Here is a 20,699-nt window from a genome sequence, read left to right on the forward strand (position 1 = left end):
GACAAGACAATCTTAATCTTTAATTCCTTATCTGTCGTTCTAGCGGCAAACTTATCGTTTATATATACTATATTGCCCGCCTCGACCGCCTAAGCTAAAGACTGCGACTCTTACCGATTTAAGAAAGCTTATAGCGCTCTAATACACTTAGCTAAAACCTTTCCGACAACGAAGCATACCGTACGACTCTCCTTAAGGAAGTTGTTTCTAGGACCTAAGTTTAGCAGACTACGCGAGCAATAGAACGCTAACGTAACGCTATCTCCTACGGCACTATTACATCCTATTCTGCGTGCTCTTTTGCAAATAATAGGCACCTTGCGCAGTAGGTTTAGAAAGGCAGTTGCGCTCCGTATACGCGGCAGTAGCACCCCTTAGCGCCTTAATATGTGAATAAGCTCCGTGCAGTTATCCGTACGTAAAGGATTAAGTAAATAAAAGCACAGGTAACTATACGAGCTCGTACAGTTAACCGTGCACCCTTATATAAAGGAAAATACGCTAATTAGACCCTACGCTAGGCCGTTAGTAGTTAAGTAAAGGAGTATGCTAAATCCTTAGCTAAATAGCTTAAACCCTGTCTCCGCCTTCTATTAAATTCAGTTTTCTAGTATAGTAGCTATTATCTACTAGCTACTATATACTCCTTATATATATATATATAAAGACGGTAAGTCTAGCAAGAGGTAGGTAAAGGTCGCTAGGCGGCTACTAAGGGTTATATAGGTCTAGTAGCCTATATACAATTACTCTAAGAGCCGTTATAGGAATAGCTATAGAGACCTCGGTAGAGAGCAATTGTGATTAGAACTAGTCCGTACCTCGAGAGAGGTGTATATTAGGCTTCTAAGAGCACTATAGATGCCTAGACTACTATATTTGTTAGCAAACTAGCCCTTCTAAGCATTATAGCGGCTCTGGTGACCCTAATGTGTGTCCTGTCTAGTGTTACCGCCCTCCTTAATCTAGGTTTCGACTTCTCGTAGAGCGATCTGTACCTTCGCTTAGGTCTATATATACTACTTACTACCTTCCGTAACTATTATAGTTAACTAGTACTATATAGTCTAACCTATTACTTAGTAGCTAGTTTAGTTAATAGGCCTGTTTCTATACTAATTAAGTCTGTTTCTACGCTATCTTAAGGGCCTGTTTTAACGCTAATCTAGCTAGTTTCTACGCTAGTTACGGCGTCTGTTTCTACGCTAATTCTAGCGCTAGTTACTATACTAATTAGCGCTCTATCCGATAGTTAAACTAATAGCTAAACCTTAGTTAACTCTAGACCTTCTTAAGACGAGATTATTGCCGCTTCTATCGCTAAGGAGTATAGCAATATCCGAGTTAATAGTAATAGCTATATCTCTTCGGACGGCGAGCTTACCCTTACTAAGGTTAGTACTGCAACAGCCTATAAACGAGTAACTAGCAAGGTACGTAAGTAGAACAATAGCTTTAAGGCTATTATTCTTACTAGTTAGCCGATAGGTAAGCTAATACTTAGTAATCTAGTAAGGGCTTATCGGGCTATAATTAAGCGCCGAGTTATTACTAGAAGACCGTTAGAAGCGGCTTCCGGTATAGTTGTTATAGAGACTCTTTAAGACTAGCTTCTTAACTAGGCTATAGAGACACTATTTCGACTAGATAAGGTATAGCGTAAGAAGATATTAAATACTAAGGAATTAAGGGCATTTAACTACCCTACTAAGAATATGCGTAACGCTATACTATCGACGCTATCTTAGCGCAACAACTAGACTCTAGCGGCGGCTCTAGCGGCGGCTCTAGCGGCGGCTCTAGCGGCGGCTCTAGCGGCGGCTCTAGCGGTAGCTCTAATAACGCCTATCTAGAGAGTAGAAGTTATCGACTTATCTACGCTAAGTACGGTCGATAGCAATACTGCTTAGCTTACTAAGCGTCGTCGCTTAGACTTTAAGTCTAAACGGCTTTAGAGAGGGTCGTAGGCTTAAGGAGCTATACTTAAAGAGGTACTATCGCCTATGTTTAATATACTAAGGATACTAGCTAAAGGCTGTAGCTTAAAACGTAGAATTAGGTCGCTATTTGAGTCTTTAAGTGTCTCTATTATTAGCGCTGCTAGCGAGGCGCCGAATATACTAAGTTCTACTAGATTTGTAAGCGCTAGAGGCGACTTAAGCGCCGTAATAGGCGCGGCGGTAAAAGAGGTTAAATTAAAGATAGTACGTTAACTTAATGCTATCTAATTTAGTATTTAAGCCCTATAGGCGATAATAACTACTTCGTTGCTATTAAGGCCGTTACTATTGTCTTAAATAGAGCTTCCTTCTAATAACATTGTTATAGGCAGTTAAACGGACTCGATAGACAACGACGATAATAGTAATAGCTTCGTAGACCTTAATACCCTCGACGATAAGGTATTCTCGTAGATAATTTAATATATTAGGTCGGTATTAGTATTAGGGTAAAGCAACTATAGTCTATCTTGTTATCGTATGTTATAATTACTTAGTTAGTATCCTTCTTTTATAGCTACCTCTTCGAAATCGTAGTCTCGTTTAGTACGAGAGTACTAAGACTGTTGTTTTTTATATAAATCGCAGGGTTTAAACTCGGTCGTAGAACGCGCTTTCGATCGCTAAGAGGGCGGCGTAACAATATAGTATATATCGTAGTATATAGCTCGAAGTAAGGCGGAAAGCCGACCTTTACTCGCTTAGTAAGCGGGCTTCAATCTTCTACGATTTACTACGCGATAACGTATAGGTCGTTTTCGTTCTTTTTTAGATTATTTAACGCACTATATACTAAAGATTATAGGGCTAGTAATAGGTTAGAAAAATAGTAATATTATTATTATATTTAAGGTCGCAAAGCATTATCCGCGGTATACTACGCGCTAGTACGGGTATACCCGTTTTTAATAGTTCTACTATCTTCTATTATTATTTAATCTATATCTGTTATATTAACAACCTTAATCTTATTAGTCTTATACTCTAGTACGACCGTACGACTATATCTAAACGAAATACCGCTATCGAGCGCCTTTTTACCTATATCGAAACCCGCTCTAAAATCCCTACTATAGCGTAGAAGGTTACTATCGGCTAGTTAAGCTACTAGAGGTAGTAGTAGCGGCGGTAGATTAGCGAGGTACTTATATACACTCGGCGGCCTAGTTTTATATAGGCGGCTAATCTTGTTTCTACGATAACAAGTTAGGCAATTAGTAAGCAGTATTGCGACTAAATATATAGCTCCGACTAGTATTAACTCGACTCGTAGGCTATAGAAGTACTTTATTAACTCGAAGTTATTAACTATCTTAGCAAACCCCTATTCTACCGACTGCCGTATAGTACTTATTTCCTTAGCCGCCGTAGCCTCGCTAGTATTACGAAACTCGCTATTTACGGTCTTCTAGCTTCCTATAACGCTATCGACTATATTATATACCTAGTTACTATATAAGAATACCCGTTCTTCGAAGAGTCGTTATAGCTATCTAGGTACCTCGAAATACGACTTCTATACCTTATTAAATTTACTCTCTATTATTAACGTTATATTACCGTAGGAGCTAGGTGCTAGACTATATAGTAATATTATACTATCTAGAAGGACAATGCCTTAATATTTAAGGCTATAGAAGTGCTTGTATCTATTATAGAACAGCCGCTAGTTATAAGTCGGCCTATAGCACTTCCGTAAGGTACTATCGATATAACTAAAGATACCCTTTATATTAATTAGTCTAGCTACCGCAACGGCTATCCGCTATAAGTATTTTTTACTTAGCCGGTTAAAGTCCTATACTAATCGCTCCTTCTACCTCCTTACTATTTAAGTATAGGCGGCATTAAATATACGACTAATCTAACCCTTACTACGACTAAAGGTCTAGCTTAGGTTCCTTTAATAACCCGGATTGCTAAGCCTTCTATATATAATATATAGTATTATTATAGGGTCGCAACGTATACGGTAAGGCAATATAATAGACCTAATATCTAGCAAATCGGCTAATTCTAATACCTATTGCTTAGTAAAGTAGAAGTTACCTTAGAAGTTAGCTTTAGGGTATGTTTCTAGTAACTACTTCTTATTCTTTAGATATTCTCGTAGCGCTTTATATAGCCTATTATTACGAGCCTGTCTATGCTAGTATTTACGCTTAGTCTTACCGTCTCGGCGTACCGCTAGATCTAGTAGATTATAGTCTACTTCGGAGGCTAATATAGCTACGGTTGTTACTAGTATTCTACTATAGATAGCGACAATATCCTCGTTAGTTAAGAAGCCGTCCGAGTCGTATTCTTCTATAGTATAGCGTAGCAATTAATATCTAACCTATAGTACTAATTATAGTAAGGTCTACGACCCTAGCTGCCTCTTAGTACCGAGGTTGCTTACTAAGCAGTCTACTATAAAACGCTACCAAATTGCCTGCGCAACCTTATATGGACCGTTATCTATATTATTCACTTTCCGGCGCTAAAACAGCGCTATTCGCGGCTTCTTACATATGCTAAACGGCCGGAAACCTACTGCGCAAGGTGCCTAATCCCTCACCACTAGAACGGAGGTTCAAGTCGTGACCCACACACACAGTTGGTTAGCATATACCCCTTCTGGCTCCTCAATATTTAGGGCATATGCAGAAGGTCACACATGAGACTTGCTGGGCTCAGACATCCTCGGAGCAGGAGCTCGCTGGCATCGCGGCAAGTGGTTGGACTGCGTTCCACTACTGAGGAAGGGCGATGCGCTGCTAAAGTCGTCCTAATATCATTATGAATACCGAAGACGCGGAACGAGGCCATGACTCTTCCTCAGTGCGATGTAGCCCCACGGGCCCCAATACTACGAGCGCCATTTCAGGAAGGCTCGAACCGGTCTGAAGATAGCCTTTGGCTTCAACTATAGCCAAAACGCAAAACGTAGCTGCCGAGCCGCTTGACGAATCGAGGAGCTTGGTGGAGAGTTCGCTCTGTGGATTGCCCGCGGATCTGATTGTACTCGACCTCATCCCTTTGCAGGTCCGGTCGGTGGAAAAGTGGGGCCCCGCTTGGTTTCGCAGCTTTCGCCCGCCGTAGAGCTCACAGACCGCTCGGAGACAGTACAGCCAGCGGACGGGCGCTAACTGGGATAGGCTTAACTTCCTCCGACAACGAGTTTTCAAAGGGATCAAGTACTGAGACGAGACAAATCTGATAGTGCCTGCATCATGATGCAAGTCTAGCTATCTCCCCACGGGGATGAGCATATATACCAGGTTTTCACGTAGCACAAACGCAACGGAAGCAAGTGGCTTGGATTTCTGAAGCAATCTTCCTGCGGCCTATGAAATCTTCAATGCTCGCCTTCCAGCTTTTGATCCTTGTCGGATCGACGACATGTTTCGGTCTCTCCATAGAGCAGCGGCAAAGCGATAATGCTTTTGACTACGTGATCGTGGGTGGTGGAACGGCAGGACTGTGAGCAGGACGGCAATGGCAGATGAGGCCACAGCTAATGAGACCATTACAGAGCTCTGGCGAATCGACTCAGCGCCGACGGCAGCCAAAGTGTCGCTGTCATTGAAGCTGGCTCAGTATATGAAGTTACGAATCCGGTTCTGAGTAGCACTCCCGCAGGAGACGTTTTCTGGGCCGGCTCTGACCCTTCCGACACCAATCCACTCGTGGTCAGTACCCGTTCACCTTCTTTGAAGTCGACTGTGCAAGCTGACTCCCGTTCCTCAGGACTGGAACTTCGTCACACAACCTCAAGCAGGTGCAAATGGACGATCAATCCACTACGCGAGAGGCAAATGCCTCGGCGGCTCTTCTGCTAGGAACTGTGAGTGCCCAGTCATTTCCTGCGGGCAGTGAGCGACTGCTTACCAGCGTCAATTCCAGTCATGATCTACCAGCGACCGACGATTGGATCCCTCCAGCAGTGGGCAGACGCTGTCGGGGATTCCTCCTACACCTTTTTCAGCTGGCTGCCAGACTTCAAGAAGAGTGTCTCATTCACACCTCCTGGTCCTCTCCGTGCAGAAAATGCATCAGCAGAATACAACCCTGCTGCATTCCAGGCCGGTGGACCTTTGCGAGTCTCCTACGCCAACTATGCATCGACATTTTCCAGCTGGATTGAGCTAGCACTGAATGCAATCGGCATTGGTCAGGCTCTGGACTTCAACAGCGGTAGCCTTATGGGAGCGCAGTATTGCAGCTCCACAATTCAACCAGACAACCAGAACCGGGACAGCTCCCAAACCTCGTTCCTGGACGCAGCTTCCGGTCGATCGAACTTGAAAGTGTACTCAGTCACAAAGGCAAAGAAGATTCTCTTCGACTCGAACAAGAAAGCAACAGGCGTGAGTGTCGTGTCCGCTGGCCTGGCGCCATACACCATCACTGCAAAGAAAGAGGTAATAGTCAGCGCAGGCGCGTTCCAAAGCCCTCAGATGCTCATGGTCAGCGGCATCGGTCCAGCGAGCACGCTGTCCAAGTTCAACATTCCTGTGATATCCGATCTGGCTGGAGTGGGGCAGAACATGTGGGATCATATCTTCTTCGGACCGTCCTACCGCGTGAAGCTGGAGACGTTCACTAAGCTGGCCAACGATCCGGCATACGTTGCATCGCAATTTGCCGTCGACTACTCAGTATTGAAGCGTGGACCACTCACGAACCCAGTCTGTGACTACCTCGCATGGGAGAAAGTGCCAGCCGCTCTTAGGAGTACCTTCTCTTCATCGTCCAAGTCCGATCTGTCCCGCTTCTCTCCCGACTGGCCCGAGATCGAATATTTGGGAGCCCCAGGCTACGTTGGCGACTTCGCTAGCCTGCCCAGGGATCAGCCCAAGGATGGGTACGAGTACGCCACGATATTGGCAGCGCTTGTGGCACCCATCTCGCGCGGTAACGTCACAATCGTTTCAGACGACACCGATGACTTACCACTCATCAACCCTGCTTGGTTGACATCTCCAACTGACCAGCAAGGTAAGCGCAGATACGAAAGACTTCATTTCATGAGCTAACACCCCTCCCAGTCGCGATAGCCGCCTACAAGCGAGTCCGAGCTGCTTTCATGAGCAGAGCTATGCAACCCATCCTCGCCGATCCGAACGAATATTTCCCCGGCACGGACAAGGTGCAAACGGACTCTCAGATCTTAGAGACCATTCGCGATACGCTGCAGACGGTGTGGCATGCTTCTTGCACTTGCAAGATGGGCAAGTCTTCGGACCCGATGGCTGTTGTTGACTCACGAGCAAGAGTGTTTGGTGTGACGGGACTCAGGGTGGTTGATGCATCGTCCTTCCCCCTCCTCCCTCCAGGTCATCCGCAGTCTACGATATATGCTTTGGCGGAGAAGATCGCGAGACATATTTTGAATGGGGACTAAGAGAGGTCACCCCATCAATGTACAGCCTGTGAAGAAGTTGTGCCGAGTTGCTTTCAATGCCCGATAGTTGACCACGAACCAGAGAATTAACCAACAAGAATTCCAACCCATTCACGTGGCGGCTGCTTTCGATCCCAGCTTCGTCAGCCCTAGCATGGGTGTAGGGAGCGTTGTTCAGACCAGAGGGCGGAAAGCTTGGCATGCCAGTGTATGTACTTACAGATGGAGGTCAGGTCAGGGCACGGCAAAGACGGCAACGAAGCATCTGCCGGTCGTCGATCGCCTGAAGAAGCCACGTATAGAAGTGTGAAGTGAAGGGATTCGTCGATGTTGTGCTTTTTGCAGTGGAAGTGGAAGACCGAGGCCAAAATGCAACGCCACGGCCAGATTGCGGAGTGCGTGCATGAGGAGAGCCAATGGCAGGCAGGCATTTGTCAGGGCGCCAATTCACTTTCCAAATCTCATAATTGCCTTGCCGCTGCTCGCTGCTAACAACGTGCTAGACACAATACACTTTTTGAGGCCCCCACGTTTGCGAGAGATGGTCCCGACTCGAGTCCAGAATCATATAGTCAGCCTCAGCCTCCGACCGCTTTCGTTCGCTCCCAATTCTTCACCGTTCCTCCCGACCACCATTGACTCTCTTGGACTAAACAAGCAGAATCTGAACCTCCACCGCACCGCACAATGGAGGCTCTTCTCCGCCAATCGAGGGCCATGTGTCCGTTCCTGAACAAGACGTCCCCAGCGACTCTGCGCACCCTCTCCACCAGCACCAGCGTCCAGCAGACTGCTCCGGGCGGCGGCGCCATGACCAATCTGCAGACAATTGCACGCCGCTGCCCCATCATGGGCAAGGCTCTGTCCGTCCGCAGCGCCCAGGTCGGCAACGCCGCTCTGGCTGGAGCTTTCGGTGGCTCTCGTGCCTACCACGCCAAGCTTCCTCGCGCCAGCCTGCATACCACCAGTGCGAAGGAGGCCAAGGCTGTTGACATGCCTCATCGTGCCCGCGACCAGCACCCTCCCTACCTGAACCCATCTTCTGCGAAATCCTCCGCCGCCACCCACTCCGCTGTCAAGCAGGGTCCAGCCGCTGCACCACCCCCACCGAAGCCGACCACCTTCGACTATGACGCATTCTACAATGCCGAGTTGGACAAGAAGCACAAGGACAAGTCCTACCGTTACTTCAACAACATCAACCGCCTGGCCCAGGAATTCCCGCGGGCCCACATGTCTGCTAGAAATGAGCGCGTGGACGTATGGTGCTCCAACGACTACCTCGGCATGGGTCGCAACCCACAGGTTCTGAAGAAGATGCACGACACTTTGGACATGTACGGATCTGGTGCAGGGGGCACTCGCAATATCTCGGGGCACAACCAGCATGCAATGAACTTGGAAGCGACATGCGCCAAATTGCACAACAAGGAGGCCGCCCTCGTCTTCTCTTCATGCTATGTGGCGAACGATGCCACGCTGGCTACTCTGGGCAGTAAGATGAAGGACTGCGTGATTCTGAGCGACAGCATGAACCACGCGTCTATGATTCAGGGTATCCGCCACTCCGGCGCAAAAAAGATTGTCTTCAAGCATAACGACGTGGAAGACCTGGAGGATAAGCTGGCCTCCCTCCCCGCCGAAGTTCCCAAGATCATTGCTTTTGAGAGTGTGTACAGCATGTGCGGCAGCATTGGCCCCATTGAGGAAATCTGCGACTTGGCCGACAAGTATGGAGCAATCACCTTTTTGGACGAAGTTCACGCAGTCGGCATGTACGGGCCAAATGGAGCCGGTGTCGCTGAACACCTCGACTACGATGCATATGCAAGCGGAATGCACCTCAAGGGCACGGTCATGGATCGCATTGACATCATCACGGGAACTCTTGGCAAAGCTTATGGTTGCGTGGGAGGCTACATTGCTGGAAATGCCAACATGGTCGATACCGTTCGCTCGCTCGCGCCAGGATTCATCTTCACAACCTCTCTCCCTCCCGCCACCATGGCTGGAGCTCAGACTGCCATTGAGTACCAGATGAGCTACCAGGGCGATCGCCGTCTTCAGCAACTCCACACCCGCGCCGTGAAAGCCGCTCTGGACGCCAACGATATCCCCGTCATTCCTAACCCATCCCACATCATCCCCGTTCTTGTCGGAAACGCCGAATTGGCAAAGAAGGCCTCGGACTTGCTTCTGGAGAAGCACAAAATTTACGTGCAAGCCATCAACTACCCGACCGTGCCCGTCGGCCAGGAACGTCTCCGCATCACGCCGACGCCCGGCCACGTCAAGGAGTTCCGCGAGCATCTTGTCCAGGCTCTCGACAGCGTGTGGAACGAACTTGGCATCAAGCGTACTTCGGACTGGGCTGCCGAAGGTGGTTTCATTGGTGTCGGCGTGAAGAATGCCGAGCCTGTAGAGCCACTTTGGACGGATTCTCAGCTTGGCCTTGACGATGTTGCTCGCAACATGAAGCAGGACGGCGCTCATGGAGTTCTCGAGAACGTCCTTGCGACCGAGGTCCGCCAGACTCGTCAAGCTGTCGCTGCTGCTGCCTAATTTGCGCTTCACCCTTGCACTATGATATGCCAGTTTATTTCTTCGAGCTTTGAAGGCATCTCACTTGTTGATGACAGTGGACGATGGAAGAAAGGATCTGAAACGGAAATTTTGAGACGTTTTATTGGAAATACAACTCACTGAATACAATTCCCGAACCCGCCGGGACAGTTTTCTCTGCTCGCGCTCTAAAACTGCGCTTGAGCTTCGCCGCTTTTGTCGGCAACAACAAACATTACATCCATTTTTTTTCTTTCTCTCTCCCTCACTCCCATTCTCCCTCATTCCTCTCTTCGCTTGTTGCATAATCCTCCCCGATCATCCCCAAAAGCCACTGTCAACCCATACACGGCAGCTTCATCAAGTCTCCAACCCAAAAATCTCGGCCCGGGGGGCAAAGCTTTCTTTCGCTCCACCACAAAAAAAACCCCCCCGATCGTTCGGGATTTGAAAATCTGTTATGTGGCTTCGTCAGCGTACCCGATCTCCTAGCTGTGGGTGGAGTGGTGATGGGGGTTGAGAGAGGACGGCGTTTTGATGCGGAAGGCGTGGTCGAAGGTGTGTTGCGATGCAGTGCGCGTATGAAGAAGTTGGTTGGCGTCGATGAGAGCGATTGCGATTGCGATGAAAGCGATAGAATATGTGCTGGTAAGAATTTGTATGATGAACTAGTCCATGTTCCGGGATCGGCCCAGGTCGATGGACGAGGTTCGGGGCGTGGTGTGGGATTGGATTTGGTTGAGATGAATTTTTTCTTGGGAGGCATGTTGGGTTTTTGCGGGTTCTGTACAGGTGGAATGGCATGTTTAGATGGAGGACGTGGATCGCCGAGCTTGGCGCACGTGGGATTCTTGGCCAATGGCAAGTGAGGATATCTTCTTACTCCTCCAGCACGACTTTGACAGCTTTCAAGAAAGAATCGCATGAGCTGCGTAAACATGCAAAGATCATCTGAGTACAATCGATATGTCCTACTACATCACCAAAACCAATCTCTAAGGTAGTCCTGTTCGCCGACTGAACGCAGCTAATACCTTGGAAAGATATATCTTCATCGCCAGTGGATCAAATATACAAAGAAAAAGCGTAATAGAAAGGTCAGGTAAGAAATGTAAAAGTCTTCGAAAAAAAAAGGTACCAGCGCCCATAGCTTGGTAACGAGCAACCTCTCATCTAAGCCTTTCCTCTCCCATCCATTCCTCCCTCCTTTCCTCTCCTTCTCCCACTCCAATCCAAGAGATCCAAAACAAGGGAAAAAAAAAACATGAATCTCAAACTCTCCACCCTCTTCCTCCTCCTTTCAACTCCAAGAACAACCCTCACCCAAGTCGCCGCACTCTCAGACCCAAACCGCATACCAGCGAGTACAACCTTCCCAAAATCCGCACCAAAAGCCACCCCAGAAATGCTCAATTCAATCGAGATCACGACAACGATCCCGACCACAACGTTCGATTCTCAAACCACAAGAACGCTTCAGGCAAGTAACTCCTGGGCCACGTGCTTGGGGATGATATATGGGCTTCGGGATGAGTGCGACGGACAGCGGCTTCCACCGAATGTGAAGACGGACTAGCCAGCGAGCGAGAGGACGGGGAATGGTCGGATTCCAAAGACCGGGATGATATGGCGCAGGTTTCAGTGGGTGGGAAGAGAAAGACGGAGAGAGAAAGTGTTGTTGTTGGTCTAGATCATATCAGCTACTAGCCGATCGCAACGCCAGACTCCTCGCTTTCCAAAACAATTATGTACAGATCAGAGGGCTCTGCATCCGCTTTTCTCACGACCAGATCTTGGCGACTTCCCGTCGCAACGTGGGATGCAGTTACTCAAGCACCGTGACGCTTAGTGAAAGTGGGGCCAGAAGCAAGTCCTCCCGCGATAATGCGACTCAAGCTCCTTCCTGGCTTATGCCTGGCGAGACTTGGCAAGCCGACCGCGCCTTCTCTACTGTTCGCGCTGACCGCCGTTGAGCGCCTTTGAAGGCCATGTGTTTCCTCATCGCCGCCAGCGCCGGCAGTCATGGCCATGTCAGTCTTCGAACGTCCGTGACTGGATCCAGTGTGCTGTGCGGGTAGGCCGTATTTGTCGAGATCTTCGTGTTCCCATGGTCCATCTCGGCGGTGTTCCTCGGAGAAAATACTGCCTCGCCGGGTCAGGCGCCGAGTGAGTACAGCAGCCTCTTCTGCTTCCTTCTTGTGGAGCTTCTCGCTTGGAAGCAAGATGGCCCTGTCGAGGGCGTATGGCAGACCACGATGTCTTCCACGTATCATCATGGCGATGATGACCAGTTTGCTGGTGGTACGAAACTCAGCCGAAAACGATGCGTTGATGCCTGGATAGCCTAGGGAGAGGCCGACCGTGCCTGCGAAATTGTGTTAGCGCATACATTCTCTTCCGATGTCAACCTGTGATGCAATGGGACAGTGCAGCAGCAGCTATCCCCACGCGAAACGACTTACCATACGCAGATACGATTTCAAACAGCACACTAAACGTGGTGAAAGCGTATTGGTTGGTGTTACCAATGCGGTCGCCTTCCACGACCGCAATGACGAACAATCCCAAGAAGATATACCAAAGATCGAACGACAGCTGCCTCCGCAAATGCTGGCTGACGTAACTCTGATCAGAATCATCGCCTGGGTCTTCTTCGCCACCGAAAATGCCCAGCGACTTCTCCTCGTATACGTTCGTCCTCCTGACGGAGATAGCGATGGGGAAGACGGAAATATACATCATAATCATATAGCTGACTTGGATAGCCGCGTGGAGGGCAGCAAGGTTGACGGAAGAAAAGCCGGCCGTACGTGTCGATGTAGCTTGGAACCAGCCATTGAGTACTCGCAAGCCCGGGCTCAGGTCGGTGACAACGCCTGCGTCGAGGTCCAGGATGATAAAGAAGATCAGGTCGACCACGTTGAGCAGCACAAGTACCCAGAACAGCCACCAAGTGGCTTTGCTTGGGAACAGCAGTGTGAAGCAGCGACGTGGGTGGTCGAGCAGGAAGCGAAGCTCTTCCCAGGTACCAGAGCCGTGTCGGACGACCTTGGATAGAAACCAGATGATGAAGCGGAGCATACATGGAAAGCCCGTGTTACCAATAATGATCAAGAAGGATCCAAATAGCAACGGTAGAATTGCGTTATCGAACGAGATCATCGAGTCCGGAGTGAGGGTGAAGCCGAGATCGTTGAACATGGAGGCAGGCGTGAAGATCCCCCACCAGACGGGGTTTTGACCGTCTGCCCGAACGATGCCTTTCCAGGGCTGCGTTGATGCAATCCAGGGCAGGAGAATGAGCATTCCAAGAAGGTGAAATCCAACGTAGTACGCAATGAGTATTTTGGCGAGAAGCTTCAACGCACGATATTCAATGCCTCCGAGCTCTTCTCGCTGTTCCGAGGTCAGGCCGACGAACATGCTATTTCTTCCTGTCGTTGCGGTCCAGCTGAGATACGGCATCGGGTCTTCGTCTTCTTTCTTGTGCGTAAGGTTGGTGAGCGTCTTTGCGAAACTTCTGTGCTCGTGTTCGCCCGGATTGCGATGGCTTCTTCCTAGACTCAGAGCACTCTTAATCCTACCGAGTCGCGACATGCCATCACCATCTTCCTCATCATCCTTCTCGACCGTAGCCATCTGATCGCGATGCGCAGGATGATCCGGGAGATTGATGGTGACGCCCCGCCTAGGGTGGTCTGCACCAGGGCTATCCTTTGCTGTGTCGCTTCCTCCTCTTCCTCGTGGGTCATCAGTAGATCGCCGCCCGCCCAGAGTCGGCCGAGTTTTCCGTCGTTGGATCGCGAGATCTTCCTCAAGCTCCTCTGGTCGCTCACCACGGTCGAAATCTCGAGGACCGGGAATGTAGAGAGCGCCGCCCTTTTTCGCATTGTTCTGCTGTCGCTGCAGAAATTCAATGTGCTTTGAAACGTCTCGGTGACTGGGTACACGTGCAAGCTCGGGCGACCGTCGGCCTGATGCGGGCACCTCATCTGCAAACGTTATTTCTCGATTGAGGCGTGGATTCAATCCCATGAATGGACTCTGGGGCGTCTCTGCATCTTGATCTTCTTGGTTAACAGGTAGGGATCTCGTGTCATCGGAGCTGGAGGTCACGTCCGTCCGGTCCACGCTGCTACCAGGAGTATTGCTCGAGCTCTCCTCTCCAATGGAAGGTCCGATCTTTTCCTTGAACTTCTGACGGTGCTTCTCAGTGTCCTCGCCTCGCCCGCTGGGGTCCATGAATCTTGCCGTAGAAGTGTCCACTGTGATGGACATGCCTCTCACGCCTTGCTCCAATTTGCTGGGATCCGCATCTTCATCCTTCCCTTCTCGCATCTGACTCTTCGAGCGACTGCCGATCGACCTTGTCTTCGTCCTCTTCTGTGCCCTGACTTCTTGCACGATATGCTCGAATCGTTTCTCAAACCAGTACAAGCGAATGAAGACGACGACTGTGTTGATGAAGATTGGTGTGCATATGCATGTCATTAACATCATAACGACTTGCTGGTAAGTGTAGAGGGTGTTGACGTCGATGGTGTTGAGTCCGGATTGGGTGGCCATTCCAGCAGCGAAGAAGAGCGCGTCGATATAATCCATGAGACCGGCTGGGTAGAGCATGATGGAGCCGAGAATGGTCATACCGACCATGTATAGATAGTGCCATGTGATGAAATTGAAGTGGAATTTTGGTTGCTTCCAGCTGGTGGGAAAGGAACTTCTGTCTGGCAGGGAGTTCTTGAGAAACAGCCCTACTTCCTTCCACGGCTCGAGGAAATCGAAGGTGTTCGACATGATTGCACAGCGATTGTGTTGCGAGGGATCAGTCGGGGAGCGAGATCGACTCGACTTGAATGGACGTGGACGTGGACGTGGACGTAGAGGCGCGGGCGAAAGGCTGCGACGGTGAAAATGCTGCCAGTGAACAAGTTAACAAATGGGAGTGAGCCGCCGTAAGAATGTCAAGTAGAACAGCTGCCAGGGGCGTATAGAATGCGATCGCGTCCGTCGAGGAAACGAGAGAAAGGCATTGTCACTGAGCGCTGACCATTGCGAGCGCGGTGGTGGGGATTGGAAGTGTCTCTCGCCTCCAAGTTTGGGTCGGTCTTGCTTCCACGCGGGCGGCGGCAGCGCAGCGGCGGGGGCGTGCTTTCGCTGCGGATGGGGATGTTGGTGGTGGTGAGGGCACGTTTCGGAGGTCGAGTGATGAAGTGACGACAGCTCCGTGAGGGTCTCGCTCGCTGGGCTGCATAAGGATCATCATGCAAAGCCGCTGGCACAAGCGGAAGACGGGGATCTCATACGATTTCCCTCGCCCGACGAGCACCCTCGCAAACCTTGCATGTGAAAGGGAGAGCGAGATCCCGGTGCACCGGACGCCTGGGCATGCTTGTCGTGCTGCCATGCCAGTCGGAACGTCAGGAGTGTGACGGCGGACGGCGTTACGGATAAGCCGGTTAACAACAGTCACGCTTGTAGCCATTGTAGGACTTTGGAAGGGCCACCGACACTTTTGGACTGGAGAAGACTTTTGAGCACCCCGGTGTGCCCGCCTCTTTGCACAGCTTCGGAGCTATGAACACAAGACAAGATTCGACATGCTGCTCAAATCGAGCACTTCGAATGTCGGGCCATGATCCGGCCATCGATTCTTGCGGAAAATGGACTGGGGCTGCATTGCACAGCACTGATCAAAAGAAGGCATCAATGGGAGTGTTGCATAGCTTATTGCTTGCCTTGCCTTGTGCGTTCTACAGTCTGCTCCTCTCACCTGCAGCGCCTGCAACCTGTATCACCACCTTGCCCTTCGCTCTCCCAGTATTCAGCCTCTCAAAAGCATCCTTCGCATCCTCAAATTTATACACACTGTCCACAAATATCTCCTCCGGCCTCAAAGTCTCGACCGCTTCCTCCAGCCACTCCTTCTTCGGCTTCAAAATCGTCACATCATAACTCTCCCCCAACCCAATCTCGCCCTTCGCCCACCTCAACCACTGTCCCGCCGCAACGAAGGGGTGCATCCAATCATAATAAGTATACGGACCCCCCATCATCGTCCGTCCCGTCTTATCCCCAACAATCGAAACATACCTCTTACTCGACGGTAACCCAACACACTCCGTCCCACCCACACAATCAATCACAGCATCAGGCCCAAAATCCGCAACCCCCTTCCTCACATCCTCCTTCGTATAATCCACATGCCCATCAGCTTTCAGCTCATCCACCACAAACCCCTTATTCCTCCCACTACTCGTCGCAACAACCTTCCACCCCTTCCGCTTCGCCAACAAAATCGTAAAAATCCCCGTACTCGAACTGCCCCCCAAAACCGCAACTCTCTTACTTTTCGTCCCCTCAACCCAAGCCGCAACAGCTTCAATACTCGCTTTAGCAGTCAACCACACCAGCGTCACCGCCGCAGCTTTCTCAAAACTCCACGACGCGGGTTTCTTCACCGCGACCGTCATCCCCGCATCCAGAACTGCGACTTCTTGCAACACACCCCCCGATAACGTCAACCCCAAAATCTCATCCCCTTTTTGGAAATCTGTCCCGGAACCCGCGGCGAGGACGGTTCCGCAGAAGTCCATGACGCAGGGTTTCTCGCTTTTGTCGCCGAGGACCCACGGGTAGGAGAATTTGGGCATGTTCATCTTTTGGATGTCGACGGGGTTGAGGGCGCAGGTTTGGATTTTTACGAGCAGTTTCTTTTGCGAGGAGAGGATCTCGGTCTCGTTGGGGACTGGGAGGCTCGAGAGTTTGAGGGTGGATGGGTAGCCGTTTGTGAAGGTCCAGGCGCGGACTTTGTTGGAGGTCATTTCGGGGGGATTTCGAGGATGGGAGGGATGAGTTGTGGAGCTTCTGTGGTGTAGGTGGAGGACATGTTTACTAGAGTATTAATTGTGGTGGTGCAGGTACAGTGCAGCTATTGCCATGTTATAGCCGAGGGGAGAGCACTGTGACGTACATGGGAAAGTCTGGCGATGTGGCGGGGGTTGTTCAGAACTTCAGATTTGGTCGAGCTCTGTTCCTGCTTGATAAGCAATCGCAAGAAACGAAGAACTGTTCTGGATTCGCCGTGCTGCCTCAACTATCACGAAGCATCATCTGGTGTAAGGCACCGAAGATGATCCAGGTCACGACTGCTGATCCTCGCCCTCGTCCTCCTCATCTGCGTCCTCAACATACGCTTGGTACGGTCTCCGAGATGACGATCGTTTGGCCGGATCTTGGTCTTGCAATGCTTCTGAGCGCACTGTAGGCACCAAGTCACGACCCTTTGCGTGACTTTGAAGCTCAATATCATTCTGCTCCCTGGGATGACTGGTTTTGTGCTCCGGCTGCGCTCTCTGCTGGCTATCTCGGGCGCCGCGAGGCCTAGTCGCCGGCATCTGGACTGCTGGAGGCCTCTCTCGTACTCGCTTCGATGATTGCTCCTTTTGAGTCCTGGGCTGATGTCTAGGGCCTATGATCTCGGGCGCAGACAAGTCTGGGTATCGGACACTGCTGCACTCTCCTGGATCGGGCGTATTAGTTGGAATAGACAAGTCCGGATAATGCGCACTGTCATCATTCTCTCCTGGGTCAGACGGATCGCTGCTTTTAGAACTCAAACAGCCCATGTCACAATGTCGACCTGATGAGGAGAAGAGAGCTGGCGGTTCCGTGCCACCTGGACTTCGGCAAAGAGACGCTGACAATTGCAGACAAAGGCCAGGAGTTTGCTCGAAGCGCTCACCATAGCAACCTGCGTACATTGTCCCCGGGTCTTATGATCAGCTGCATCAAAAGCACGATGGAGCAGAAGCGACTTGATTACTGGTCGGCGGCTCGGCCATTCTCACGCTCAGCTGGATACTCGGTCCCATCGATACAGAATCACAGTGTTTGTTATGAGTTTCTCCACAATATTGTGGTGTATCATTGATCCATGAACCTCGGGCTGTGAGATACCGTTGATGGCACTTGCCTTCACTAAAGGATAGTATCAAGAGCGAAATTGGTTTGCTCTTCCGAACTAGCAAACTCCTTAAGGGAGAAGACATGAAAAACAAGATAAGCAATACATGCGATGCTATCAATGAGGGAAACGTGTAGAAACACAACAAGTACCGAGCAAAGTGCTTGGAGTTTACGCTATGGTGATAGTCGGTGAACGCTTCTGCTTCCACTTCCAAGATAAAATGAATAGCAATGCATTGATTGATTAATTAATTGATTGCGAAATCGGAGCCGGTCCCGTGACTCCGTTTGTGGCTTGCTGCCTCCTGGCGTAACTGGCGCCTCTTTTGGTCGGGAATACCGAGCACCAAAGTCACTCACAGATACAGTGTAAACAGCAACACGGTCTCTCAAAATATCGCCGCCCATCTATGATCCGGACTCTCTCGACGATGGCACGCTCTCCGAAGACGAATCTACTCGAGCTGCCAGTAGAACTCATCGCTTTGATCTTCACTTATCTCGATGATGAAGATGTCTTCGCTGGCCGGCTCGCGAACAAAGCTCTTGAAGAAGCCTCATTTGCTCTTTTCGGCAAGCGTTTCTTCCGCAAGAAAGGCTTTATGGTCACTAGCCTCGCTCTTGAATGCCTTCGATCCATAGCAGACCACCAGAAGCTGAGAAAGTACATCCAGCACATTTGGTTCAATCCGGACTGCTTCACTTTTGCCCGACCAGAATGTGCTCCGGACGATGAGGATTCTGATATGGATGATGCCGACGAGCTGATCACCCCATTCGAGAGAGATCCAGAGGCTCCCGTTGGAGAATTTGACAAGCTTGCCAGGCAGTATGAAGCTTATCGACAAGTCATGCGAGACCACGCGCAGCTTTTGCATACAAACAAGCTCGAAACCACACTTGCCGCCATCATGGGGAAATTGCCCAACATTACCACAATAGGCATGCGGAGAAGCGAAGAATACAGCCCGTATGGCTGGTCTATACTTCAAGACGCTGTTGGAGAGGATCCGCGAGTGCTCGGGCCCATACCATCTGGGCCTGTCTACAGCTTATCTGGGCCCACGAATCTCTTCATTGCCATCATAAAGGCGACTGCCAACGCGAAAGTCAGCTTGGAGAGACTGTATACGGATGCGATTGAGATAGACAATGTTCGAGACGACTTGCCGCATGGGCTGTCTCAAGCAACACTCGATGCGGCGTGCAGCTCGGTCCTGTATATCGAGCTGAATGCTGTCAAAGGTTGGCTCAACACCAGATGGGAACTGGCCTCACAACCATACAACACGCTCCGTCGACCGGAAGACTTCGGATCTGGCCTGACGAGACTACTGAAGGCGACTTGCAATCTGAAAGAGCTCGGCCTACAGATCTTCCCAGACAGGAAACAATCACATTTACTAGCCCCTAGCGCACGAAATCCAGACAGCTGGCGCTTGAGCTATCCCTACGTCGCGCTGCAAAGGCTCTCCTCAGCTGTGTCTCTTTCGAATCTGACACGCGTGAAGCTGGAGAAAGTCACTACCACGTCGGCCACGCTTAAGGCGTTTCTAATGCCATGTGCGAAGAACCTCGAAAGTCTCAAAATTAGAGACGTTCGACTTTTGTCGTCGGCCCAAACATCTCCGACCAACCCTGCGGTCTTCGCGACATACAGTGAAGACGAAGAACGACCATGGCAAACATTCTTCTCTTTCCTGCTTGGCTCATGCCCGGGACTTTCGTACATACTCTTTCACCATTTGATGCACGCCCGCGGAACAATCTTGTTCACAGAAGAAACCCCACCTCCTATGCCTGCGGAAGAACTAGATTTCCTGATCAATCATGTACCGCCCTCTTATGGTGAATCCGGCTTGTTTACAAAGTACCAGCATATGAGTTTACGGGCAGAAGACAGAGGCAGTGTCGAGAAGGAATTGCATAGGGTTGTAGAACAACATTGGTATCATCAGCCCTTGTTTTCATACACCATGGATGAAGACCTATGGCATACAGACACCAGTGATGAGGAGTAGTGACCAGGCAACAAAAGCAAAGAACAATGACATTGGGAGAGATATGAGCTGAACAGACTCTAGAATTGTCCAGGTGTTCCGAGATCATTCTAGGCGTACAACGAGAAGAATTGAATATTTACGATAACAATCTATCATGCTTGATTGAAGCATTTATTATCTTCTTTAACGTCTGCCAGCTCTCGCAATCTTTCATACTACGAACACACTTCCAGGGAAAATCGCTGCCGGCTCAGCCAAGCGATAATATCTATAGCATCAATCCGGAAACCACCATGAGATTCCTCCCTGTGGAATCAAGAAATGGAATCGAGATCCGAGTGAGATTGAGTCAGTCACCTGCCGCCCTCACAGCAATACTCCAATCGTGCTGATGATATCTTCGCTACTGAGGGCATAGCCGTTTCTGCTATGTGGAAGTAACTCTGTGAGATTGGGTCGCTCGCTTGCCTGCTCTCATAGTGAGATCTGAATCGTGATGACGATGCTTCCACTACAACGCGCATTTTCTCCTCCACTGTCTGGAAGCGGTACTGTGGGATAGGGCCTATCACCTTCTTGCTCTCACAATGAGACTCGAATCTTTCTGGTAATGCTTTTGCCCCGATGTGCATGGTGTTCTCCATCATCTGGAAGCAGTAATGTGAGATTGAGATCTTCCCTCCTATTTGTCGTCTGCCCCGGGCGAACACAAGTGCCATCGCTTGCTTGGAGAGAGTACTGGGATCAGTCGACCAGAAGTCTGAGAATTTCGTCCAA

At 49.9% G+C, this 20,699-nt stretch overlaps 5 protein-coding genes across 5 annotated transcripts in view; 3 read left to right on the top strand and 2 right to left on the bottom strand.

Moving 5' to 3' along the window:
• Positions 1–5,343: 5,343 nt before the first annotated feature.
• MYCFIDRAFT_138304 (uncharacterized protein) lies at positions 5,344–7,389 on the top strand (the record flags this gene model as incomplete). The annotated part of the gene is made up of 5 exons (XM_007929015.1): positions 5,344–5,465; positions 5,518–5,674; positions 5,733–5,829; positions 5,889–6,983; positions 7,034–7,389. The coding sequence occupies 5 exons, from the start codon at positions 5,344–5,346 to the stop codon at positions 7,387–7,389; spliced, it is 1,827 nt and encodes a 608-aa protein (XP_007927206.1).
• Positions 7,390–7,911: 522 nt separating this feature from the next.
• Positions 7,912–10,178, top strand: MYCFIDRAFT_57285 (uncharacterized protein). The gene has a single exon (XM_007928891.1). It carries the CDS (start codon positions 8,077–8,079, stop codon positions 9,949–9,951), a length of 1,875 nt encoding a protein of 624 aa, XP_007927082.1. The 5' UTR covers positions 7,912–8,076; the 3' UTR covers positions 9,952–10,178.
• A 1,902-nt stretch (positions 10,179–12,080) lies between these two features.
• MYCFIDRAFT_107046 (uncharacterized protein) lies at positions 12,081–14,637 on the bottom strand (the record flags this gene model as incomplete). The annotated part of the gene is made up of 3 exons (XM_007929016.1): positions 12,081–12,316; positions 12,414–14,041; positions 14,228–14,637. Coding segments are annotated over 3 exons (2,274 nt in total), but the record flags the coding sequence as incomplete, so codon positions are not given.
• Positions 14,638–15,704: 1,067 nt separating this feature from the next.
• On the bottom strand, positions 15,705–16,775 carry MYCFIDRAFT_78963 (uncharacterized protein; the record flags this gene model as incomplete). The annotated part of the gene is made up of 1 exon (XM_007929005.1): positions 15,705–16,775. The coding sequence occupies one exon, from the start codon at positions 16,773–16,775 to the stop codon at positions 15,705–15,707; it is 1,071 nt and encodes a 356-aa protein (XP_007927196.1).
• A 1,575-nt stretch (positions 16,776–18,350) lies between these two features.
• Positions 18,351–20,699, top strand: part of MYCFIDRAFT_78962 (uncharacterized protein) — a gene marked incomplete at both ends in the record, with an annotated part of 3,267 nt that continues 918 nt past the window's right edge. The window contains one exon of the mRNA XM_007929004.1: positions 18,351–19,789. Within this exon, the coding sequence (XP_007927195.1) occupies positions 18,351–19,789 (1,439 nt within the window). The remainder of the gene's footprint in view (positions 19,790–20,699) is intronic.

Source organism: Pseudocercospora fijiensis, assembly GCF_000340215.1.
Source record: "Pseudocercospora fijiensis CIRAD86 unplaced genomic scaffold MYCFIscaffold_5, whole genome shotgun sequence".
Classification (NCBI taxonomy): Eukaryota; Fungi; Ascomycota; class Dothideomycetes; order Mycosphaerellales; family Mycosphaerellaceae; genus Pseudocercospora; species Pseudocercospora fijiensis.

Bases quoted from the DNA above. Each gene is read 5' to 3' on its own strand.
- MYCFIDRAFT_57285 (XM_007928891.1), top strand. From the start codon at position 8,077: ATGGAGGCTCTTCTCCGCCAATCGAGGGCCATGTGTCCGTTCCTGAAC.